At 43.8% G+C, this 20,321-nt stretch overlaps 1 protein-coding gene across 1 annotated transcript; it reads right to left on the bottom strand.

The window, feature by feature from the left end:
• Nucleotides 1-3,539: 3,539 nt before the first annotated feature.
• Nucleotides 3,540-10,271, bottom strand: LOC102569226 (keratin, type I cytoskeletal 14). Its single transcript, XM_059726956.1, has 8 exons — nt 9,533-10,271; nt 8,882-8,964; nt 7,886-8,042; nt 7,056-7,217; nt 6,509-6,634; nt 6,072-6,298; nt 4,832-5,190; nt 3,540-3,889 (listed from the first exon to the last, which is right to left on the bottom strand). Exons 1-7 carry the CDS (start codon nt 10,214-10,216, stop codon nt 4,866-4,868), a joined length of 1,764 nt encoding a protein of 587 aa, XP_059582939.1. The 5' UTR covers nt 10,217-10,271; the 3' UTR covers nt 3,540-3,889; nt 4,832-4,865.
• Between the last annotated feature and the right edge of the window lie 10,050 nt (nt 10,272-20,321).

Here is a 20,321-nt window from a genome sequence, read left to right as displayed (position 1 = left end):
AGGAGATTCAGCCTGATTTGGTGGCTGAATCTCCAAATCCAACTTGAATCAGGAGACCAATTTAAAGGTCTGTATCAATTCAAAGCTCTCTGAATCTTCAGCAAAGATTCAGAGACCTTTGATGATTCGGACAGTCCCTGGTGGCTGCAGCAGAGAGCTGCAGCCACTCCAAAATGGTAAGTACTAGGGGCAGGGGTGGGGGGATGGGACCATGCCAACCCCCCGACCCCCGCCTGTTCCCCCAGCCCCCCCATGGCTGCCCTGGTGCTCACTGGGTGCTACCAAGTAGGAGGCAATTCTCCACTGCCCCACGCTCCATAAGGGGCTCTGCATTAGCCCCCTCGCCCCCCTGCTGCCCCCCCCCCCCGGCTGCCCCATCTGCCGGGGCTCCAGGCCTTTAAGGAAAAAAAGCCAAGAAAAGTCCCGGGACTCAACACTCCTGGTGCAGCCTCGGGATTTTGGGGGCTTGTGCAGAGCCCCCCACATGGCGCAGGGCACCAGAGATCACCCCCCGCCAGCAAGAGTGGTATCCCCCCGGGTTTTTTCAGGGTTTTTTTTTTCTTGAAAGGCCAGAGCTGGCCCATGCAGGGCACCCGTGGGGAGCTGGGGGAGTGGGGGGGGGGAGGTTCGGGGGCTTGTGCAGAACCCCCCACGCAGCATGGGGCAGTGGGGGGCAGCGGGGATTGCCACCCCACCCAGCAGCACCTGCTGAGCCATGGCTTTTTTTTCCCCCAAGTCCTGGGAGCTGAGGCAGGTGGCGCAGCCATTGCTGGGCTGGGAGAGGGCAGGGGATGGGCCGGGCCTGGCCTGGCTGATTCAGAAATTCAAAGATTCAGCTGAATTGAATCAGGACAGTGATTTGAATCACCAAATTGAATCACTGTGCCCCGAATCAGCCAAATTCGAATCCAAAGCAAATACTAGCCGCTTCGCGCAGGCCTGCTGCTCAGTGCCACAAAGGAGTGGTGGGAACAGCCGCAGCTGGATCTGCATCCTGGCAAGTGACGGGGGCACGGGAAGTTCTGATTTTCCATGATAAGAAAACCAAAATCAATTCCCAATATATATAGAGGTATTTAGAATTTATTTTCTTATAATGGTTGAGGCACTGATAGGCTTCCAAATTGCTTTAAAACTGTAAATATATCAATAAAACATAGTGTACAACAGATACTTCTGTCTATAGTGGTATTTCATTTTAATCACAGAAAAATCAAAGAATTTTGGATTTTTTAACAGAACAAAACAGTTTCCCTGGATTAGGCCCCAACTAGCTGCTAACAGCTTAATTGATGAGTCATTAGGCTCCCCTTTGTTTTCCTCTTTAACCTCTTCACCCCCTGTCCTTCCATCTCTCTCCACTGTCCAATAATAAGGTAAAGGTTTCCTGTTATAGCCTCCTTTCTATAAATTCCAATTATTACCAATGGAAATGTTTTTTTCTGTCAGCCTGTGTGTGGTGAAGTCTCTGTATATCAATATTTACCAATAAAAATCGGATCCTACTAAGCCTACCCATATTCAGTAAGGGTGAAAATGGAATGGGTGCAGAGAAGAGCTATAGGATCAGTGGACTGGAAAACTTATTGTAAGAGAGGTAACTAAAAGAGCTTGCCTTGTTTAGTGAGGCAAAATGAAAATTGAGCAGAGATATGATTGTTTTCTATAAATCCATTCCATGTAACCACTAGGAATATAAAAGAACCATGTAAACTAGATGTTGACACAGAAATAAATGGGTGTAATTTCCAATGGGATTAAAAAAAAACCCATAATTGCTTTTAAGATAAATCACAATCTGTTTATGAAAAGATTTATATGGCATGTCTGCAGGGGACTGGACTTGATGACCCAGAAAGATCTATCTTCCTATGTTCATTATCAAATTCACTAAGCCATACAAAGGATTTTTCAGAAATGTCCAGAAATAGGCTTTCCTATCTGCATTCACACATACTGTCGCTGATGCAACCAGAGAGGAAATATTACCATCAATGTTCATATCTCATGAAGGAAGCAGCCCCTGGAAATATAATTCTTCCAACACATGGGGTTTTTTTATATAGCTTTCTGTTCCTTTTTAACTAGTGGATGTTCATGTTATCACATCTTTGTGTCTGCAGGTCAAAGACATGCTCTAAAATGTGCCATATTTAATGTAAAACTAGCTTCCTTCAACTTTCTCTTCCCCTTCCTATAGGTATTGATTTTGTCGGGCGGGGGGGTTGACAGAAGTGTTATTCTGGTTCCAAGATTTATACATACATAGATTCATAGATGCTAGGGTCATAAGGGACCTCATCAGATCATTGAGTCTGACCCCCTGCCCTGGGCAGGAAAGAGTGCCCCCAAGGTAGGGGAAAGCACCACCTCCCTTGGAAGCCCATTCCAAATTCTGGCCACCCTTACCATGAAGAAGTTCTTCCTGATGTCCAACCTATATCTGCTCAGTGTCAGTTTGTGAGCATGGTTCCTTGCAGTGGCAGGAGCTGCACTGGTGAACAGAGCATCTCCAATTCCTTGCTGCCCCCACTAATCAATTTGTAGGTGGCCACAAAATCACCTCTCAGCCTTCTCTTTTGGAGGCTGAGGAGGTCGGGTCCCTTAGTAGCTCCTCATAGGGCTTGGCCTGCAAACCCTTAACCATGTGAGTGGCCCTTCTCTGGCCCTTATCCACATTATTCTTAAAGTATGGCACCCAAAACTGGACTCAGTACTCCAGTTGCGGTCTGACCAATGCCTTGGATCGGTCTGACTAATGCCCTGTGGGACCCCACTGCTCACATCCTTCCGGGTTGATACCGACCCATCCATGCATCTGCTAATGCATGATAAAGTGCGGTTAGCTTTGTTGATGATTTCGTCACGCTGACAACTCATGTTCATCTTGGAGTCCACTAGGACTCCGAGATCCCTTTCCGTGTCTGTGCTGCTGAGAGGGTCATTCCCAAGCTGGTAAGTGTGCTGGATATTTTTATACCCTAGGTGCAGCACTGCATTTGTCTTTGTTGTGTCCTATTGTGTTCAGCCCACTCTTCCAACCTGTCCAGGTCTGCCTGCAGTCGTTCCCTGCCCTCTGGTGTGTTCACTTCAATCCACAATTTAATATCATCTGCAAACTTGGACAGCGTACACCTCACTCCCACATCCAAGTCACTGATGAAGACATTGAAGAGTACAGGTCCAAGGACTGAGCCCTGCGGGACCCCACAGCTCACATCCTTCCAGGTTGATACCGACCCATCCACCACCACTCTCTGGGTGCAACCCCCAAGCCAATTTGCCACCCACCAGACTGTGAAAACATTTAAGTCACAGCCTCTTAATTTATATATGAGAATGGGGTGAGATACCGTATCAAAGGCCTCCCTAAAATCTATCTAGTCATAATGGAGTGACATGATTCCTGAATCTGAAAGGTCTTCTTTATGGAAAAAACACACCCATCTCAATACACATTGTGAGGAGAGGTGGCTTGGTATTCACAGCTGAAATGTATGCCCACAAAAAAGTTTTAAAAAAGACTTCCCAAACACAGGTTCCTGGTTGCATTAGACAGAAATAAAGTTTTATTAGAGAATTTTTTTCACCAAAAGGTAGATTATTGTGCATGGTACACCTTAACTCAGATAACAATGATTGAACCCATAGAGCATTGCAGATGGAAAGGGCATAGAGTGTGATAGGCAAGAAGGTGGCCCATCTCAACAGCTGTGATGGGCCCCTTGGGACAGATTGCAGAAGCACTGCTAAGTAACTGTTAGGAGCTTTTCTCCTTGTTCTTTGTTCAGTCATGCAGACAACGTAGACAACACACTTTAACTTTCTCTTTGAACAGTACTGAGCTGGAGAATCATTAGTATCTCTGGTTAGGAATTTCTTCCATACCCTGTTGAGAGATGGAGGGCACCATTCATTAATTTAGCAATGCAATAAAACCACATTGACAAAAAAAATCCGACAAAAAAAATGGAATTGAGGAAATTAATAGGTTTGTTGTCAATATTCCAGAAGCTTACAAAAGTATTCCAGAGCTATGAAAAAATGGTATTTTAGGGGTGGTCTTGAGAGCAAGAAAGCTGAAAAAAAGTTGTAATTGTACTTAAATATTATTGGGGCAACATAATGCTGCATGGTATACATTTACATCATCCAAAAAAATAAAAAGGAACCAAATGTGCACATCTAAGGGGAACGTTTGATACTTGGTTTTCATAGCATAGGAATATGAATGCATTTTATTTTAGAATACAACCCATGAATCTACCATGCACTGAAGCATCTTCACAAGATTTTGCCTTATCCTCATTTTTCCTATTACCTTTCATTTCTTCTCCCTCTGTTTTGTCTCAGAAAAGCTCCCTCCCCCATTCATCTTTCATCCGAGGTCCATTTTTCATACTCTATGTCTCGGCTAGCAGTGGCATCAGGAACAAGTGGGAGTCAAAGAGCCCCCCCAAATTGAATACATCCCCCATGACAGCTTTAGAAACCCCCCTTCCATGTCCTAAAGATCCAAACTGACCATCGTTACAAAGACCATGTTCAGACTGAACTTCCACCAGATGGGTTTCCAGGATACCTAGTTAATGGCAGAGTCTGATTAAATTTGGAATTAAGAGTGAATCAGCTGTCTATGAATTATACTGCAACCCAAATGATCTCAAAGTTTTCCTACCAGTCTCTCATTCCTGTTCACGAAGAATGAGATAAAATAGACATGTGATTAGTCCCCTGCCGGAGACTTTCAGCCCAATGAATAAATTGGAACCTGGTCAAACTTAATCAGAAAAGGACAAAAGACACAATTGAACAGTATAATAACCCTTACCATGGCTTTCTCCATGGCTCTTGCAAGACTGGGATTAGGAAGATGAGGAGATGCCATGGGAAGATGAAGAGTAGGAGTGGGAAAATCCACCACCACCTCCTGCAATTTTAATTCCTCTTCCACCACCTCCTCCTATTCCTCCCCCTGAAATAACACAGGAGCCACCGCCTCCACTACCACCACCTCCTCCTATTCCACACCCTCCGATGCTGCCCCCTCCTATGCCTCCTCCTATGCCTCCTCCGATGCAGGTCCCTCCAGTGGTCCCCCCTCCAATGCTACCACCTCCTCCTATGCTCCCTCCTCTTATTCCTCCATAAGAAGAGCCACCACCACCTCCTCTTCCTCCTGGTTGGTTTCTGTGAAAGAAGAAAGATAAAAGTGATTGAAACCACACTATCGCTTCATAAAAGGAAAACAATATTGTGAAAATACACAAAAGCCTGGCCAGCATCCCCCTACTTTTCCTCACCCAGCCCACTTACCCTGTAGGATCAGCACAGAGAAAGATGCTGTGACAAAAATCCATGTCTCCCTGGACCTTGCAAACCACAGGTTGAATTTACCTGGAGCTGCCTTTCCCATGGTCTGACTGCCTAGGAAAGTCTTTGCCATATTGGGTCCTGAATTCTGAGGCTCTAATATGTCAGTGGTTACCACATTGGAAAGGCACAAAAGCCAACTCATTTTCTTATTTGTGTTAGGACACAGGGCAAGACTAAACAAAACAGGCCAATTGCTTCAGAGAAAATAAGGAATAGCCTGAACCTTCACCAAGACTCTTCAGGGTGAAACTTGTGTGACAGTCTGGAGAAATGTGGTTATTGTCAAGCTGCAATCTTTTTCAATTTCACTGTGTCCTTCCTGGTCCTTTTTGGAACGAGAACTGCCAGAATAATGCCAGGAAGACTCTTTACATGGCCTTGGCTGTGCAGCCCAAAGTCGGTAGTGTGGAACTTTGGAAATATTTTCCTTGTGCAATTCCTGTTCCAGTTCCAAAAATCAGGATGGGATGACACTTTCAAGACCATCTCCAATAACTCTTCCAATCTCAGGACGATTGCTCAGTATAGCCAAGTGACCCCTATTTTTATGTAGATGTTGTGGCTGTAGAATCTGTTTTGCCAGTCCTGCCCCCTGAGCTTGTTTTTATGTCATCACTAATTTAGCTGCAATTTACACTCAGAATTGACAGAATTATTGCTTCCTAAAATCATCCAACTCTCAGTCATTTACATACCCAATGTCTTGCTGTCCTTCCTCAAGCAATGCCCGGTATTGAGCTATCTCCTGTTCCAGGTGGCACTTGATGTCAAGTAGCATCTTGTATTCATAGTTTTGACTCTCTATTTCACATCGGATACTGGCCAGTTCTTCTTCCACAGTGGTAATCGTGTTCTGGATCTGTTGCAGCTGCATGTTATAACGGCGTTCTGTGTCCTCCAAGTTGGATTGCAAGGACTGTAACTAAAAAATGTAAAGAATAGACAGCTTGTGGGCATGTGGTGAATCTTAACTCCCTTTGATGCACAAAGCAATACTTTTCTATAGCAAAATGGAGAAACTCCCTTTGTCGATTTACAGAAGGAATGCTTGAAATATCTGCTGTCTTATCATTCCAGTAACTCATGTGTGCTATGTCTTTTCTGAGAGGCAAAGCAAATAGATATGTCATACCATGCTGAGCTGAGACTGGAGCTCAATTTCCAGTGTCTGATATTCACGTCTCAGCTCCGAGACCTGGTGGTTGCTTGATTGTATCTCTTGACCACTGGTGTGGACTTCCTGATTAACCTCTTCCATCTGAAAAAATGCAAATACAGAATTAGATTTTTTAAATTTATTATCATGGTGATTTTTTTATTATAAAACCATGTAGAAAGGCAGTGTATCTGGCTGGAGGAAATTGCAACATCGGGTAGACTGCATATACTTTCTATGCACAGTTCTGGCAAATCAGCAGCACCCTGGCTTGTAATTGTCCCTGGTGTTTTGATACAGGGGCTCCACGTACTGCTAACCTTAAATTTAGCTTGCAGCAAACTCCATCATTCCAGCCATGAACAACCTGCACTAAACCATCAGGATAATTTCAAGATGATCATCATTAGCCAGTACATACATAATTGACTTCCCTCTATTGCATGCATAATATTGCATAAGTGATAAAGTAGGTCAAGTCTTTTTTTGGAAAACATAGCTATATATCAATACTGCAATTTACCTTAGTTTCATACCATCTTTCCACCTCTTTACGGTTGTTTTCAATGATCTGTTCATATTCACATCGCATTTCATTTAGTTTTTGCATCAGATTACTGTCAGGGGTAGTATTGACCTCCACATTGACATCACCACCAGACTGTGACTGCAGTCCTCTCATTTCCTGCAACAAAAGTCAAATCCCCAGGGTAAAAAAGGCCTCATTGTGAAATCATACCTGCAGTCATCCCCCTCAGCTCTGGAGGACTATTCACGCTGCCAACATCATTCTTTCTTATGAGGCCTTTCTTCTACTTCTCACAAGATCTTCTCAATCATGTAGAAAGAGTGGAGCTTTCCATCAAACAACACTGAGCTATCACAGACTGTTTGGCTCTACCTCTGCCTCCTGCTGGGTTTTGTGAACGCTTTATGTAGGTTTCTCATTGCAGAGGTCAGCTTTTGCATTATGACCCACAGGAATTATTTTCAGAGACTCCCACTAAAGGGCAACTGTCATGGATAGCTCCTTGGGCTTATATATATTACATCCTTTTTTTACTCCATAGTTTTGCCAATAATTGAACATAAGAAATGGACTCCACTCCTTTTCCTGATCTCATATGGTCTTATATTCAAAGTGGGCTTCACCTAACCTAATCCAGACGCATGCTCAAGACAGTGAGAGCCATGAGCACTTAACACCACTGAAATTTGGAACCAGAATGTCTGAAGTTGGACAACCAGAGTCAGTGGCCAACTTTTAGTTATTCTTATTCAAGAAAGTCCATGGAGAAATGTCTTACCGTGGTATTTTAACTAGTTACTGTTTCAAGGTGGGAGGGATCTTACCTCTTCATGGTTCTTTTTCAGAGAAATCAATTCCTCCTTCAGGGACTCATATTGTGCCTCCAGGTCAGACCTGGCTAAGGTCAGCTGGTCTAATATGGGGCGTAAGCCATTAATATCACCCTCCACATTCTGGCGGAGACTGTATTCAGTTTCATACCTAAACCACAAAGAGAAAAGATGATAAAAGCAATGCTGGAGTGCTCAATTTAGTAGCAATGACATTATCTTTATGAATGGGACATCTTCACCCGTTCATCCTTTTCTGCGTTATTTTAGTACCTTTGTTTAATTCTTAATACATTAGCCCTAACTCTCTTTGCACGTACACTGATTTTTACATTGTTTTAACCCAGTTGGCTTCAGTAGAGTCATTCCTACTCTAGTCCGAGTGGTGAAGGCTCACATCCAGAGCATTCCCTGACCATCCTGCCTATTGGTACAATCAAGAAACAAGATTTGCTTGTAATGTTTTTTATTGGACTGAATTTGTAGATGGGATAAATATGGATGTCATACTTGAAGATCATGCAAGTGATATGTATCTTAAGAAAATACTTTTCTCTCAGGCTTTTACAGGTTCCCCCTCAATGTATACATAACACAGGTATCACCTTCCAGTCTCTGCTACCCTCAGAAGCAATTCTATAAAGTATTTTTGGTTTTGTAACTTTCAAATCACAAAAGTTATCCTAACACCATTGAAACCAGTGAAGTTTCATCTATTTATACCATCTGAAATCTGAACCTAAATCTCAAGTAGCCGCTCAGAAATATAAGCAAATTTTAGAGCTAGAGAATTTAAATCTTGGAAGGCTCCCTTTCAATGGAAGTCTTATAAAAAGATAAGAGTTCTTAAAGTGATAATTTTTCCAACAACTGTCTTTCAATATGATCAATATGAACATGGAGTAAGAGACTCCATGGTTTCATGCAGCCTGATGTGAAGGGGAAAAGACAGAAGAAGATGGGTTTGACATGGTGGAGAGATATACTCACTTAATTCTAAAGTCATCAGCAGTCATCCTAGTGTTATCAATGTCCAGAAGGACCTTGTTAAAATCCACAGTTGCAGAAATAATCTGAAAAAGAGGTCACACATTATATTCATCCCTGTGGCTTCTTCAGACTGACATAGAGAAAGAAGGAAAAAACAAGGACATATGTATGGAGTCCTTAATAACATTGTAAGAATCGGATTTGTGGACACTCCCACAGTCAGTTAGGGTAATAGGAAAACACAATGCCCCATGCACAGGAATGGAGGCAAAGTGACAATTGATCGCAAAGGTGTTTGAAGCGTACGTCACACAATGTGGTTTGTTAATGAGAAATTATGTCTAGTAGGTGTCTTTTGCTATACCCTTAGATATCTGCCCAATTTAGCCAAGTTACGAGCCTCTGAATACCTCAGTCTGGATAAGCTCAGAACATAGTTCTTAGACTTTGTCTATTCAATGCAGTAAAGATTATCATTCTATCTGTGCTGGAAACCTTAATTCAGATATTTCTTAATTTTTAAGAGTTTGTTCAAGCACTGTAGGATTTGTAGAATATTATACCTGCTATCTCCTGAGAGATCTGAGCCAGGTCTCAAAGGAAACCCCTGATCATACTTAGAGTTTTGGAGGTTTTTGAAATAGCTCCTACCTGATTTTGAAGGTCTTCAATTGGTCCATAATACTGGCTGTAGTCTCTTCCATATTGAGGACCGTGGTTCTGATACCACTCCCTGATTAGACGTTCAAGGTTAGCGTTTTCTTCCTCCAAATGTCGCACCTTGTCCAAGTAAGATGCCAGGCGTTCGTTAAGGTTCTGCATGGTCATCTTTTCATTGTTGGAAAGGAAGCCAGTATCATCACCGCCAAAACTACCACCACTGAAGCCACCACCGCCAAAACTACCACCACTGAAGCCACCACCACTAAAGCCACCATTGCCTCCAAAGCCGCATGGACTAAGGCCACCTCCATAACCACCGCCAAATCCTGCACCACCACCTCCAAATCCTCCAGCACCACCACCATATCCCCCACAGATACCACCACCACTTGGTCCAAAGCTTCCCCCACTTATTCGCCCTCCATAACAGGAACGGCTAATCCTTCCACAACTGCCACTGCTAAATCCCCCTCCGTAACTGCTCCTAGAACCTCCACCACTGTAGCTTCTACCAGAGAAGCCTCCTCCACCACCGCTTCTTCCAGAGGAAGTATATTTCCTAGAAGAGACTGAGGAGTACCCAACACATCTTCCTCCTCCACCACCACCACCACCACCCCCACCACTAATAATTCTAGAAGAGCTAGATGAAGACTTAATGCCACAACTCATAGTGGCAGAAGTCAAGAGTCTAGCCTAAAGCCCAAGTTTAGTAGCACAGCCTGAAAAGGACTCAGACTGCAAACCCGAATTCCAATGAGATTCTATTTATACCTTGCACAGTAGGCGTCTCCTTCAAGGTGTTTCTTTCCCCCAGGGCATTTGCAACTTTATTGTTTATGCCAAGAAGAATTTGCTGAAGAGAAATTTTATAACTATATCTCAAACAATCAAGGGCATCGCTGAGGGTTTTTTTTCAGTGTGTGTTGTTTGTTTAAAACAAGCCATGTGATTTCCATTGGGTGGCTCTGTGTTAATTTAGATGTTTTGTGTTAGACAGTGCATTGCCTCATCCCATTTGTGTCCACTTTATTATGGCAAGAAGCCGTCCATAGTACAGGGCATTGAGAGAGAAGGTTCTTTTTCTCAGCTCCCATTTCTGTATATGAAAAACAGAAAATGAACCCTAAATCCCTCACCTTTAGGTTGGCTATCTACTCATTATCCATTTTGTTGTTTCTCAATATTGTGGTTATGCACTGACAGATATTCTTTTTTATATATTTCCATTTTCTATACACTCCATCTCTTTTTTCTGTTCACATTTTTGTCTCACTAGGACAAATCCTGCAATATATTTTTATCACTGACCCTGTTTAACATGTCTATTTAAGTTGCACTTTCCTCCAAGAAGTTCAGTACCAAAAGGAAACATTGTACACATCAGAAATATATCCCAAGAGCTACATAAAGATTGTTTTAAAAATGAGCAAGTTTCTTTAATGAAGACCACTCTGCAAAAGTACATGAAAGAGCAGTACTGAAAACTTCACAGGGTGAACTATTACCATTCCTTTATAGCAAAGATTTCTTACATGTGAAATCATAACAAAATCACCTGTACTGTAGTTTTACTGTAGCTTTTACAGTCGTGAGATGAAAATCTGTAGTAAGTCAAAGAATGTGCATTAAACCACAGTATAGAGAGAATTTGGTTTGGCTCAAAACAGTTCATTCAGTGTATTGTTTCAGTGCTAGATACTCTTGTTGAGACTCTGAAATAGTATCCCAAAGGAAAAGTTTGAAGTCCTATAGCACCAATTAATTAAAGTTACACAGGACAAAACACAGGAAAAATACTTTATGGAGCAACCTCCCTGGCCCCAAGGGGTATGGACAAGACAGACATTTTCATCGTAAATTTCTACATTACTTGCTAATGCGGGGCATGTGCAGAGAGCAAACACTACTCTTTTTGCACAGACAGTTTGGAGATAAGCAGATTTCATAAGATATCTGAAAGACAATTCAGAATGCTGAGTATCACAGTTTGCTTGAAAGCAACCTCTAAAGCTTTTGTGATTTACCAATAAGCAGTTGTTGTCATCTGCCTCACAAATGAATTAAAGCTCACAGGATTACTGTGGTTTGGGAGCTTGTAGCATTCTTGAGAATACCACAATGTTTCTTTCACAAAATTGGTCTTGTTGAGCGCTATTGAGTTGTCTTTACAATCTGTGTTATTTTGTTATGGCCACTGTAGCAACTGGTAATCTGGGAATTAGCCATTGGTGTGGTCATGACATTTTCATTCCCTCCTCTCCCCACCCATCATGCGCACCTGCAATGAGTGCAGAGGGAAACCCATAGGCTATTGTCATCAATGGTCCATCGCGTCAACAATTTCATGTGTGCAGAGGAATTGTAGGTGGCTGCACAATTCGTTTCTATCTGCAAATTTTGCCATGCCTGTGCAAACTGATTGCTTTGTGGCTATTCCTTCTCACACATTACTATTACAATATGCATGTTTCCAGATATCTCTCTCTTCCTTTCTGCCCTGTTTTACTTCATTTAAAACCTATTGTACAGCATTTTCTTTAAGAGCCCACTGGGTTTCATCTGCTTCCCTTATTGTCCAATAAAACTTTGCTGTTGCATTGCAAACATTACTTTGATTGCAGTATATGCAACTTCTTTGCCAAAGCTCACTCTTCATGATTTTATCTTAACATCTGATATGCACAATAGTTTGAAGGTTATGAAATATCCTAAGCCTTTTAATGAGGTCATAACTTGTCGTTTTCTTCACAGCTGTAATGTAAAGTGGCATCACTTCTGCAGAGTGAATGTAGGTTTCATTCTTTAGTAGGCTTCCCTGTAGCTAGCACATTTAATATAGTCTTATTTAATAGGCCTATGTGAAGCGGCTAGTATTTGCTTTGGATTCAGATTCGGCCGATTCGGGGGACAGCGATTCGATTTGGTGATTCGAATCACTGCCCTGAATCTATTCAGCCAAATCTTCTTTGAAGATTCGGCTGCTGCTGAATGTCCGAATCACCCAGGCCAGGCCCACCCCCCACCCGTTCTCCCAGCTGCTCCACCACCACATGGCTGCCCCACCCACCCCAGCTCCCAGCACTTTGGAAAAAAAAGCCCCAACTCAGCAGGTGCTGCCAGGTGGGGGAGCAATCCCTGCTGCTCCCCACTGCCCTACACTGTGTGGGGGGCACTGCACTGGGAGCTGGGTTGGGCAGAGCAGCTATGGGGGTGCTGGGGGATCAGGTGGGGTCATGGGGGGGACTGGAGGTGCAAGGAGGGGATGGGGCCTGGCAGTGCCTCCTCCCCCACCTCCTACTTATCAGTCCCGAGTCCAGCTGCAGCTCCCCGCTCACTACCCAAAGCTTCACACAGGCCTATTATTTAGCTAATAAAAAGAATTTCTGAAACCTAACCTTTTTTGTAGTTTTAACAAAATTCCAATTTACATCCAAAAGTAGGCTGAGACTAAACACATGGGGGAAATAAGCATCTTGTAAATAAGAAATGTCATCCCCAATTTTAAGTAAAATGTGAACATTCAATATCTGAATAAAAGTGTTAAGCTAAGTATCTGATGTGCATGTGTATCATCACCAAATAAGTGGCAAATTCAGTGTGAAGTTATGCTTAGCTGCAGATCAGCGTATCTTTATGGTTACTAACCTATGCGAATTAGCCTTCCTTTAGGAAAATAACTAAAAAAGTACAAAGGAAAAAAAGGAATTAAATCAAGGTTTCATACTTGTTCAATTTAATCAGCGGATTAAATCACTTGGTTTAATTTCATCCACTCTGTTTAATATATTTTTACTCTTTTCCATTGCAGAGAAATATAAACTAGATATATAAATCTATACAGACATTCTGTAATTTTACAATACATGTTTTAATATAAGTAATTACAAGAGACTAAAATGATCTTTTAAATCCTCATATAAGACCTGCAAAATTCTGTTCCATGTTAGGTGAATGCTAGTTAGACTCAGAGAATTATTTAGTCTCATTCTAATTAGAGGCATAACCGGACACAAAATTGCCCTGTGCCCACAGCGGTGTAGAGCGTGGTGTCAGTGTCTTCACTACCAGCAGTGGGGCTGAGCTGACACTGCAGTTGTTGCTATGTTTGTGCACAACCCAAGGTTCAGTGTCCAAGCCTGGTGCCCAGATCATTTCCCCCACCCCCTCTGGCCCCCCAACATGCTACTGATTTTAATACTTCTATATTCTCATCTGTTCTGTGTATAGATGGGGAAAACGTGAACTTGGGTTCCAAGAGCTTCATTAGCTTCCAAATGCTATGCTTGTGAGGCTTTCATTTGTTCCCTGAAGAGTTGCTATTATTTCAAGAACATGCTCATCAATTCAGTCATACTATTTTCTTCTTCTAACTCCAGTAGGGTTTATACAGGCCTCCCATGTTCCTTAGTACCTGCTATTTTTCCCCCAAGCTATATTGTTCATGTCATAGAATTGATGTTGTCCAGAAATGTCATTGCTCAGTTAGGCAAGGTTCTTTGAGTAGATGTGATATCTTTTATTAGACAAACTGAGTAGTTGGAAAAAAGTTCTAGGCAAGCTTTCAGCCGCAGTCATCCTTCTTCAGGAATAGGGAGTCTCTGCTGTTCTGAGACTCCAAGAAGAGAGAGTTTTCTTGGAGTCTCAGAACAGCAGAGACTCCCTGTGCCTGAAGAAGGGTGACTGCACCCAAAAGCTTGCTAAGAACTTTTTTCCAACTACTTAGTTGGTCTAATAAAAGATATTACATCTACTCAAAGAACCTTGCCTGCCTATGTCCTAAGACCGACACAGCAACAGCCAAAAACCCAGCAACATTGCTCAGTTATATCTTCAGGACTTTAAGATGTTGGGAGGGTATTGATCAATTTTTTTCAGTAGAATATCAATTTTAGTTGGATATCAATTGCTTCATACTTAACTGTAATTCTGACATTGTCTGTTAGGCCTGTGCGAAGCGGCTAGTATTTGCTTCAGATTCAGCCAATTCAGGAGCCAGGAATTCGATTTGGTGATTCGAATCACTGTCCCGATTCGATTCAGCCAAATCTCTGAATCTCCAAATCAGCCAGGCCCATTCCCCCAGCCCAGCAATGGCTGCCCCACCTGCCCCAGCTCCCAGCTCTTTGGGGAAAAAAAAGCCGCGACTCACCGGGTGATGCCAGGCGAGGGGGCGATCCTAGCTGCCCCCCACTGCCCCATGCTGCATGAGGGGCTCTGCCATGAGCCCCCTGACATTCCCCTCACTCCCAAGCTCCACCATGAGTGCCCAGCCTGGGCCAGCTCTGGCCCTTTAAGAAAAAACAAAACAAAACGAGAAAACCCCTGGATTCACCACTCCTGCCAGTGGGGGGGGGGACGATCCCCACTGCCCCCTGCTGCCCCACACCATGTGGGGGGCTCTGCATGAGCCCCCCAAATCCTTGAGGCCACTGCAGGAGTGGTGGGTCCTGGAGCTTTTCTTGTTTTTTTTCTTAAAGGGCCAGAGATAGGCCCAGGTGGGGCAGCCATGGTGGGGCTGGGGGAGCGAGGGGGGCTTGGAGGCTCATGGAAGAGCCCCCCAGGCAGCGTGGGGCAGTGGGGGGCAGCAGAGATTGCGCCCCCGCCCGGCAGCACCCAGTAAGCACCAGGGCTTTTCTTTAAAGGGCCGGGAAATGGGGTGGGCGGGGCAGCCATGGGGGGGCTGGGAGGCTAGGGGTGTGGGGGGGTTGGAGGGGCTGGCAGGGGTCCCACCATGGTCTCCTCTCCCAGGCATCCGCCTCTGCCCCTAGTACTTACCAACTCCTAGTCCGGAGCTCCTAGTCAGCAGCTCCCTGCTGCAGCCATTGGGGATTGTCCGAATCACCAAAGCTCTCCAAATCTTTTCCAAAGATTCAGAGAAGTTTGAATTGCTTCGAACCTTTTAATTGGTCCCCTGATTCAATTCGGATTCAGAGATTCAGCCACTGAATCGAGCCGAATCTCCTCCGAATCAAATCACCACCCGGAGCTTCGCACAGCCCTATTGTCTGTTTATCTATATACATAGTTTCTCTCTAGTAACTTTGCTCACGATTTTTTCTAAGTAGCACATACTAAAATAATAAATAAGGTACCAATTATAGAATAGCAGGAAAACAGGAGTGGAAGGAAGTGACCTTAGGAGGTCATCTAGGTCCAACTGCCTGCTTCAGGCAGAATCCGCCCTGTCTAACCTATCTTAGTTATATGTTTGCCTAACCAGCCCTTAAAAACTTCCAGTGATGGAGATTTCACAGCCTCTCTACATAATCTGTTCCAGATCTTAACCACCTTAAAGTTGTTAGAAAGTTCTTTTTAATATCCAACCTATACTTCCCTTGTTGAAATTGAAGCAGATTACTTCTTATTTTGTCCCCTTTAGGTGCAGTGAATGTATTTATATTGTTGGTGTTGCCATGACATTTCGGGCTTTGGAGAAAATTTGAGGACAGTTTCTAAATTTCAGATTATCTTCAAGCAAATTCTACTGGGTTTTTTTCCATTGTTTTTTTTCCCCACTGGTTACTGGGTGGTTACACTCACCCAGTCAATGTACAGCGATTAGCTCTATTAGCCTCTTATTGGTCACAGATATTAGCCAAAATGAGGGAGCTAACAGCAGTTGGCATTCTTTTGATAGCTTCATCTAATTAGCTGAACAATTTCACCTTTCTCTCATTACTATTAATTGTAGTGGGGACTTTGTGCAGGTGCCATACTATTCACTCAGTGAGAAAACAATTTAGCATGACAAGAATGAGGTAACAGGGGGCAAGGGTTAGGACTGGAACTGCAGCTGCTGCCTGCCCCTACTGCCTCTGCACGCCCAGTGACTCCTCCTCCCCAGCCTAAAGGTCTCCCAACCTGTGCAGCTTCTCCACCTCTCTCCTCCTCTACGTCTTACTTTTGTTCTATGCTGGCAGGCTCCATCCCCACTGCCCTCCACTGTCCCACGCTGTGTGGGGGGGTCAGAATGAGTCCCCCAACCCCACACCTTGCTCCCCTAGACCCCCATGGGTGCTCTGCCCGAGCCAGCTCCAGCCCTTTAAGAAACCCCCCCCCCCAAAGAAAGCTCTGGGACTCACTGCTCCTGCAGGGCTTTGTGGGGCTCATGCAGAGCCATTCACATGGCATGGGGCAGTGGGGCACAGCGGGGATTGCCCCCCACCTCTGCTGGCAGGAACAGTGAGTCTAGGGGTTTGTGTTTTTTTTAAGGGGCCGGAGACACAGCAGGCAGGGCAGCCATGGGGGGGACTGGTGGAGATGGAGGGGGTCAGGGGCTTGTAAGGCAATGGGGGGGCAGCAGGGATTACCCACCACCCAGCAGCACCTGCTGAGTTGGGGCTTTTTTTTCAGTGCTGGGAGCTGGGGCAGGCAGGGCAGCCATTGCCAGGCTGGGAGAATGGGCGTGGGATGGGCCAGACCTGGCTGATTCAGAGATTCGGCAGGAGCTGAATCTCTAAATCAGATTCGGCCAAGTTGATTTGTGGCAGTGATTTGAATCACCAGATCGAATCACTGTCCCCCAAATCAGCTGAATCCAAATTCAAAGCAAATACTAGCTGCTTCAAACAGGCTGAATATTTATCCTATAATAGACTTAAGAAGTGAGGGTCCATGTGGGTAAAACAGAATCTGTTTGGGTCAAAGTCACTTTGGGGGAAGGGTGATAAAAAAGACCCTTGTTGTAGTACTGATAGAGTGCTGGCTGGGAATCTGCTTACAGGCCCAGATTTGTATAGAGGACACTGTAATGTAATTATTATTGGGAATCCTGTAGTTATAGGAGCTTTTATGTCCCAGATTTGAGAATAAATGTTATTTATAACAGCAGGGCCGATGAGAGTTTGTTTTATGCTTGCTTTTATATGGAACAAGGACATTAAAGGAGGACTGGTTACAGAAAATATCTTTGGATTAGGTAATCATGGGTTGATTCACTTGTATTAAATAAGTCTATAATGAAGATGCTAGATTTCAAATGGGCAAAGCTTGATAAATTAACAAAACTTCTTAGTAAAATCACTTGGGCTGAGGAGTTCAGGGGCTGAAATGTAGAAGAAGCCTGGAGTTTCTTCAAGTCCAAAAGCTCAAATTATCAGGAGTCTATATCCAAAGCAAGGAGGAAAATTGTAGGAAAGGACATAATATCTAACCAGATGCATAACCACAACAAGGAGCATATAAAGAATAAACAGAGAACTAGAATATATACAATGGGACAAAGATTGATCATCAAAGAAAGGTATATTTTATGAGTCAAGTCTCGCAAGAATAAAGTGAGAAATGTCAAAAGTTAAGCTAAATGTAATATTCTTGCAAAGGATAGTAAATCTCCGCCCCACTTCCTGCCTCCGTCCGCACCGCCCTCCCCAGGTCCAAAGAGTCTTCATCATTCAAATGAGAAGAGAACAAGAAAACAGAGATTGAAGGGACCAGGGATTAAATGAAGATTAAAGAGAATCTGGAATGGCCCTCAAGCTAAATGAATGTGTCATCTAAGTTTTCTGTGAGGAAAATGATGTTCACGAGATGGGGCAAATACGTATTGCATAATGGGAGCAAGGGCGTAGAAATGAACCTCAGCCAAGGTGGAAGGAAATTTCAAGGAGCTTAATGCACTCGGAAAGAACTGGCATATGAAATTACAGATTCAGTGGCAAGCATCAAATCGGGTTCTTTATCATATGGTTGAAGAACAGCAAGTGTAAACCTTCCACCTAAGAGAGCAACAAGTAAGTGATCTAAGCAACTAGAGGCCAGTCAGTCTAACCTTAACAATATGTGAGTAGGTTTTGCAGAATTCATTTTTTAAACATATTCTCAATAGCAAAAATCAATGTTTATTTTTAAGCATTTATTTTGATTTTTATCCATTTAAATTTTCAGCATTGAACAGAATTGGGGCATTTTCTTATTTTTATTCATTTAAATTTTTCAGGATTCCATGAAGTTAGGGGGGTAAGATGATTTAGTAATGACAGTATACTGTAAAAAGCTTTATAAAATTATGTCAAATTATGAAAAATAAACATCCATAAATTAATACATTATACGCATTTCATAAATCATTATTTTAATTTATCAGGAAAGAGCCAGGTGGGCAGGACAAAAAGAGGAGGTCAGTGGCACTCCCAGAGCTCTGGGAACACCAGGAGAGGTGGCAGCTACTCTCCGCTGTCCCAGTACTTAGCCAGCCCTGCCTAGGCAAGAACCTGCTGCCACCAGGCTGGAGCTTTGAATACTCTTCCGTCTTCCACCTCCCCCTTTCCTCTTCCACAGAGGTAGCTCCTTCCCAGTGCCAATCCAGCCAGGCTGCAGCCCCATGCCCTGCTGTTAGAAGTGCACTGATACATTAGGGCTATGCAAAGCTTTGGGTGCTGATTCGATTTGGAGGAGATTTGGCCCGATTTGGTGACTGAATCTCCGAATCCGAATTGAATCAGGAGACCAATTAAAAGGTCCAAATCAATTCGAAGCTCTCTCAGAAAAGATTTGGAGAGCTTCGATGATTCGTGCAGTCCCTACTGGCTGCAGCAGGGAGCTAGACCCAGACTCCATGCTGGTAAGTACGGGGCAGGGGAGGGGAGGGTGGAGGAGGGGGAAGTGGACAATGGGGGGACCCCTGCCAGGGCCCATCCCCTTCCTGCTCCCACAGCCCCCATGAGCACCCCTAACCCTCGCCCACTCTCCCAGCCCCTCTATGGCTTCTGTGTCTGCCCCAGCTCCTGGTTATTTGAAAAAAAGCCCCCATTCACTGGCTGCTGTCAGGCAGGGGGGGCATTCCCACTGCCCCCCACATCCCCCACCTGGCAGCAGCTAGTGAGTGGGGAGTTTTTTTTTGCAAAGAGTCAGGAACTGGGGCCATGCAGGGCTGGGAAAGTGGGTGGGGGATGGGGCCTGTGTGATTTGGAGAGTCATCTGATTTGGCAGCAGTTGAATCTCTGAATCAGATTCAACCAAATCAATTTAGGATAGTGATTCAAATCAGCAAATAGAATCACTGTCCCCCAAATAGGCCAAATCCAAATCCAAACCGAATACTAGCTGCTGCAAACAGACCTACAATACATCAGTCCAATATTGGATCTGTACCAATATAAAGACAACAGTCTGTATCACATTTCAGCCCGATGGAGCCAATAGTTTGGCTGATAAATGCCTGTGGCTTAAGGGTTAATGCTTGTCTTATACACCTTACACCAGAGGAAGGCACACAAATAACCCACAATAAATAGGTCACCCATTTTACTTTATATGCTGCTGAAGAAAGTACAATAAATAAATAAATTTATACTCCAACTGAAAAACCAAGAAGAACTTCTTTAAACACTTAGTCAATAACTTGTATGCTCCAGAGTAACTACTGGGGCTGTGTGAAATTTTGCTGGCTGTTTCGTTTCAAAGCTGTTTTGACCTGTTTCAAGCTTGAAAGAGTGAAATTGAAACAAAAGGCTTCGAAAGAGCCTTGAAATGAAACAAGGGCAGTCAAAACAGTTCAAAAGTTTTGAAACCTTTCAAGTTTCAAAGCTGGGCTGGCTTGCAGCTAAAGGGAAACTAAGGAGAGGGAGGGGGAAGAGCAGGGAAGGACTGCTTTGATAGTGACATGTATAGCTGGCCAGTGACTGTGATCCTTCCCTGAGGTCCCTTCCAATCCCAGTGCTCTGGGGGAGGGATGGAAAAACAGCAAAAAAAGCATTGTTTGATCTGAGCTTTGTCAGTGACACAAGTGACACAAGTTTTGCTCTAAACAGTTTGAGGTGCAGTTTCCCACAAA

This window comes from Alligator mississippiensis, chromosome 4, assembly GCF_030867095.1.
Source record: "Alligator mississippiensis isolate rAllMis1 chromosome 4, rAllMis1, whole genome shotgun sequence".
In the NCBI taxonomy this organism is placed as follows: domain Eukaryota; kingdom Metazoa; phylum Chordata; order Crocodylia; family Alligatoridae; genus Alligator; species Alligator mississippiensis.
Note: the sequence above shows the minus strand (reverse complement) of the source record. Positions and strands in the feature narration are given on the sequence as shown.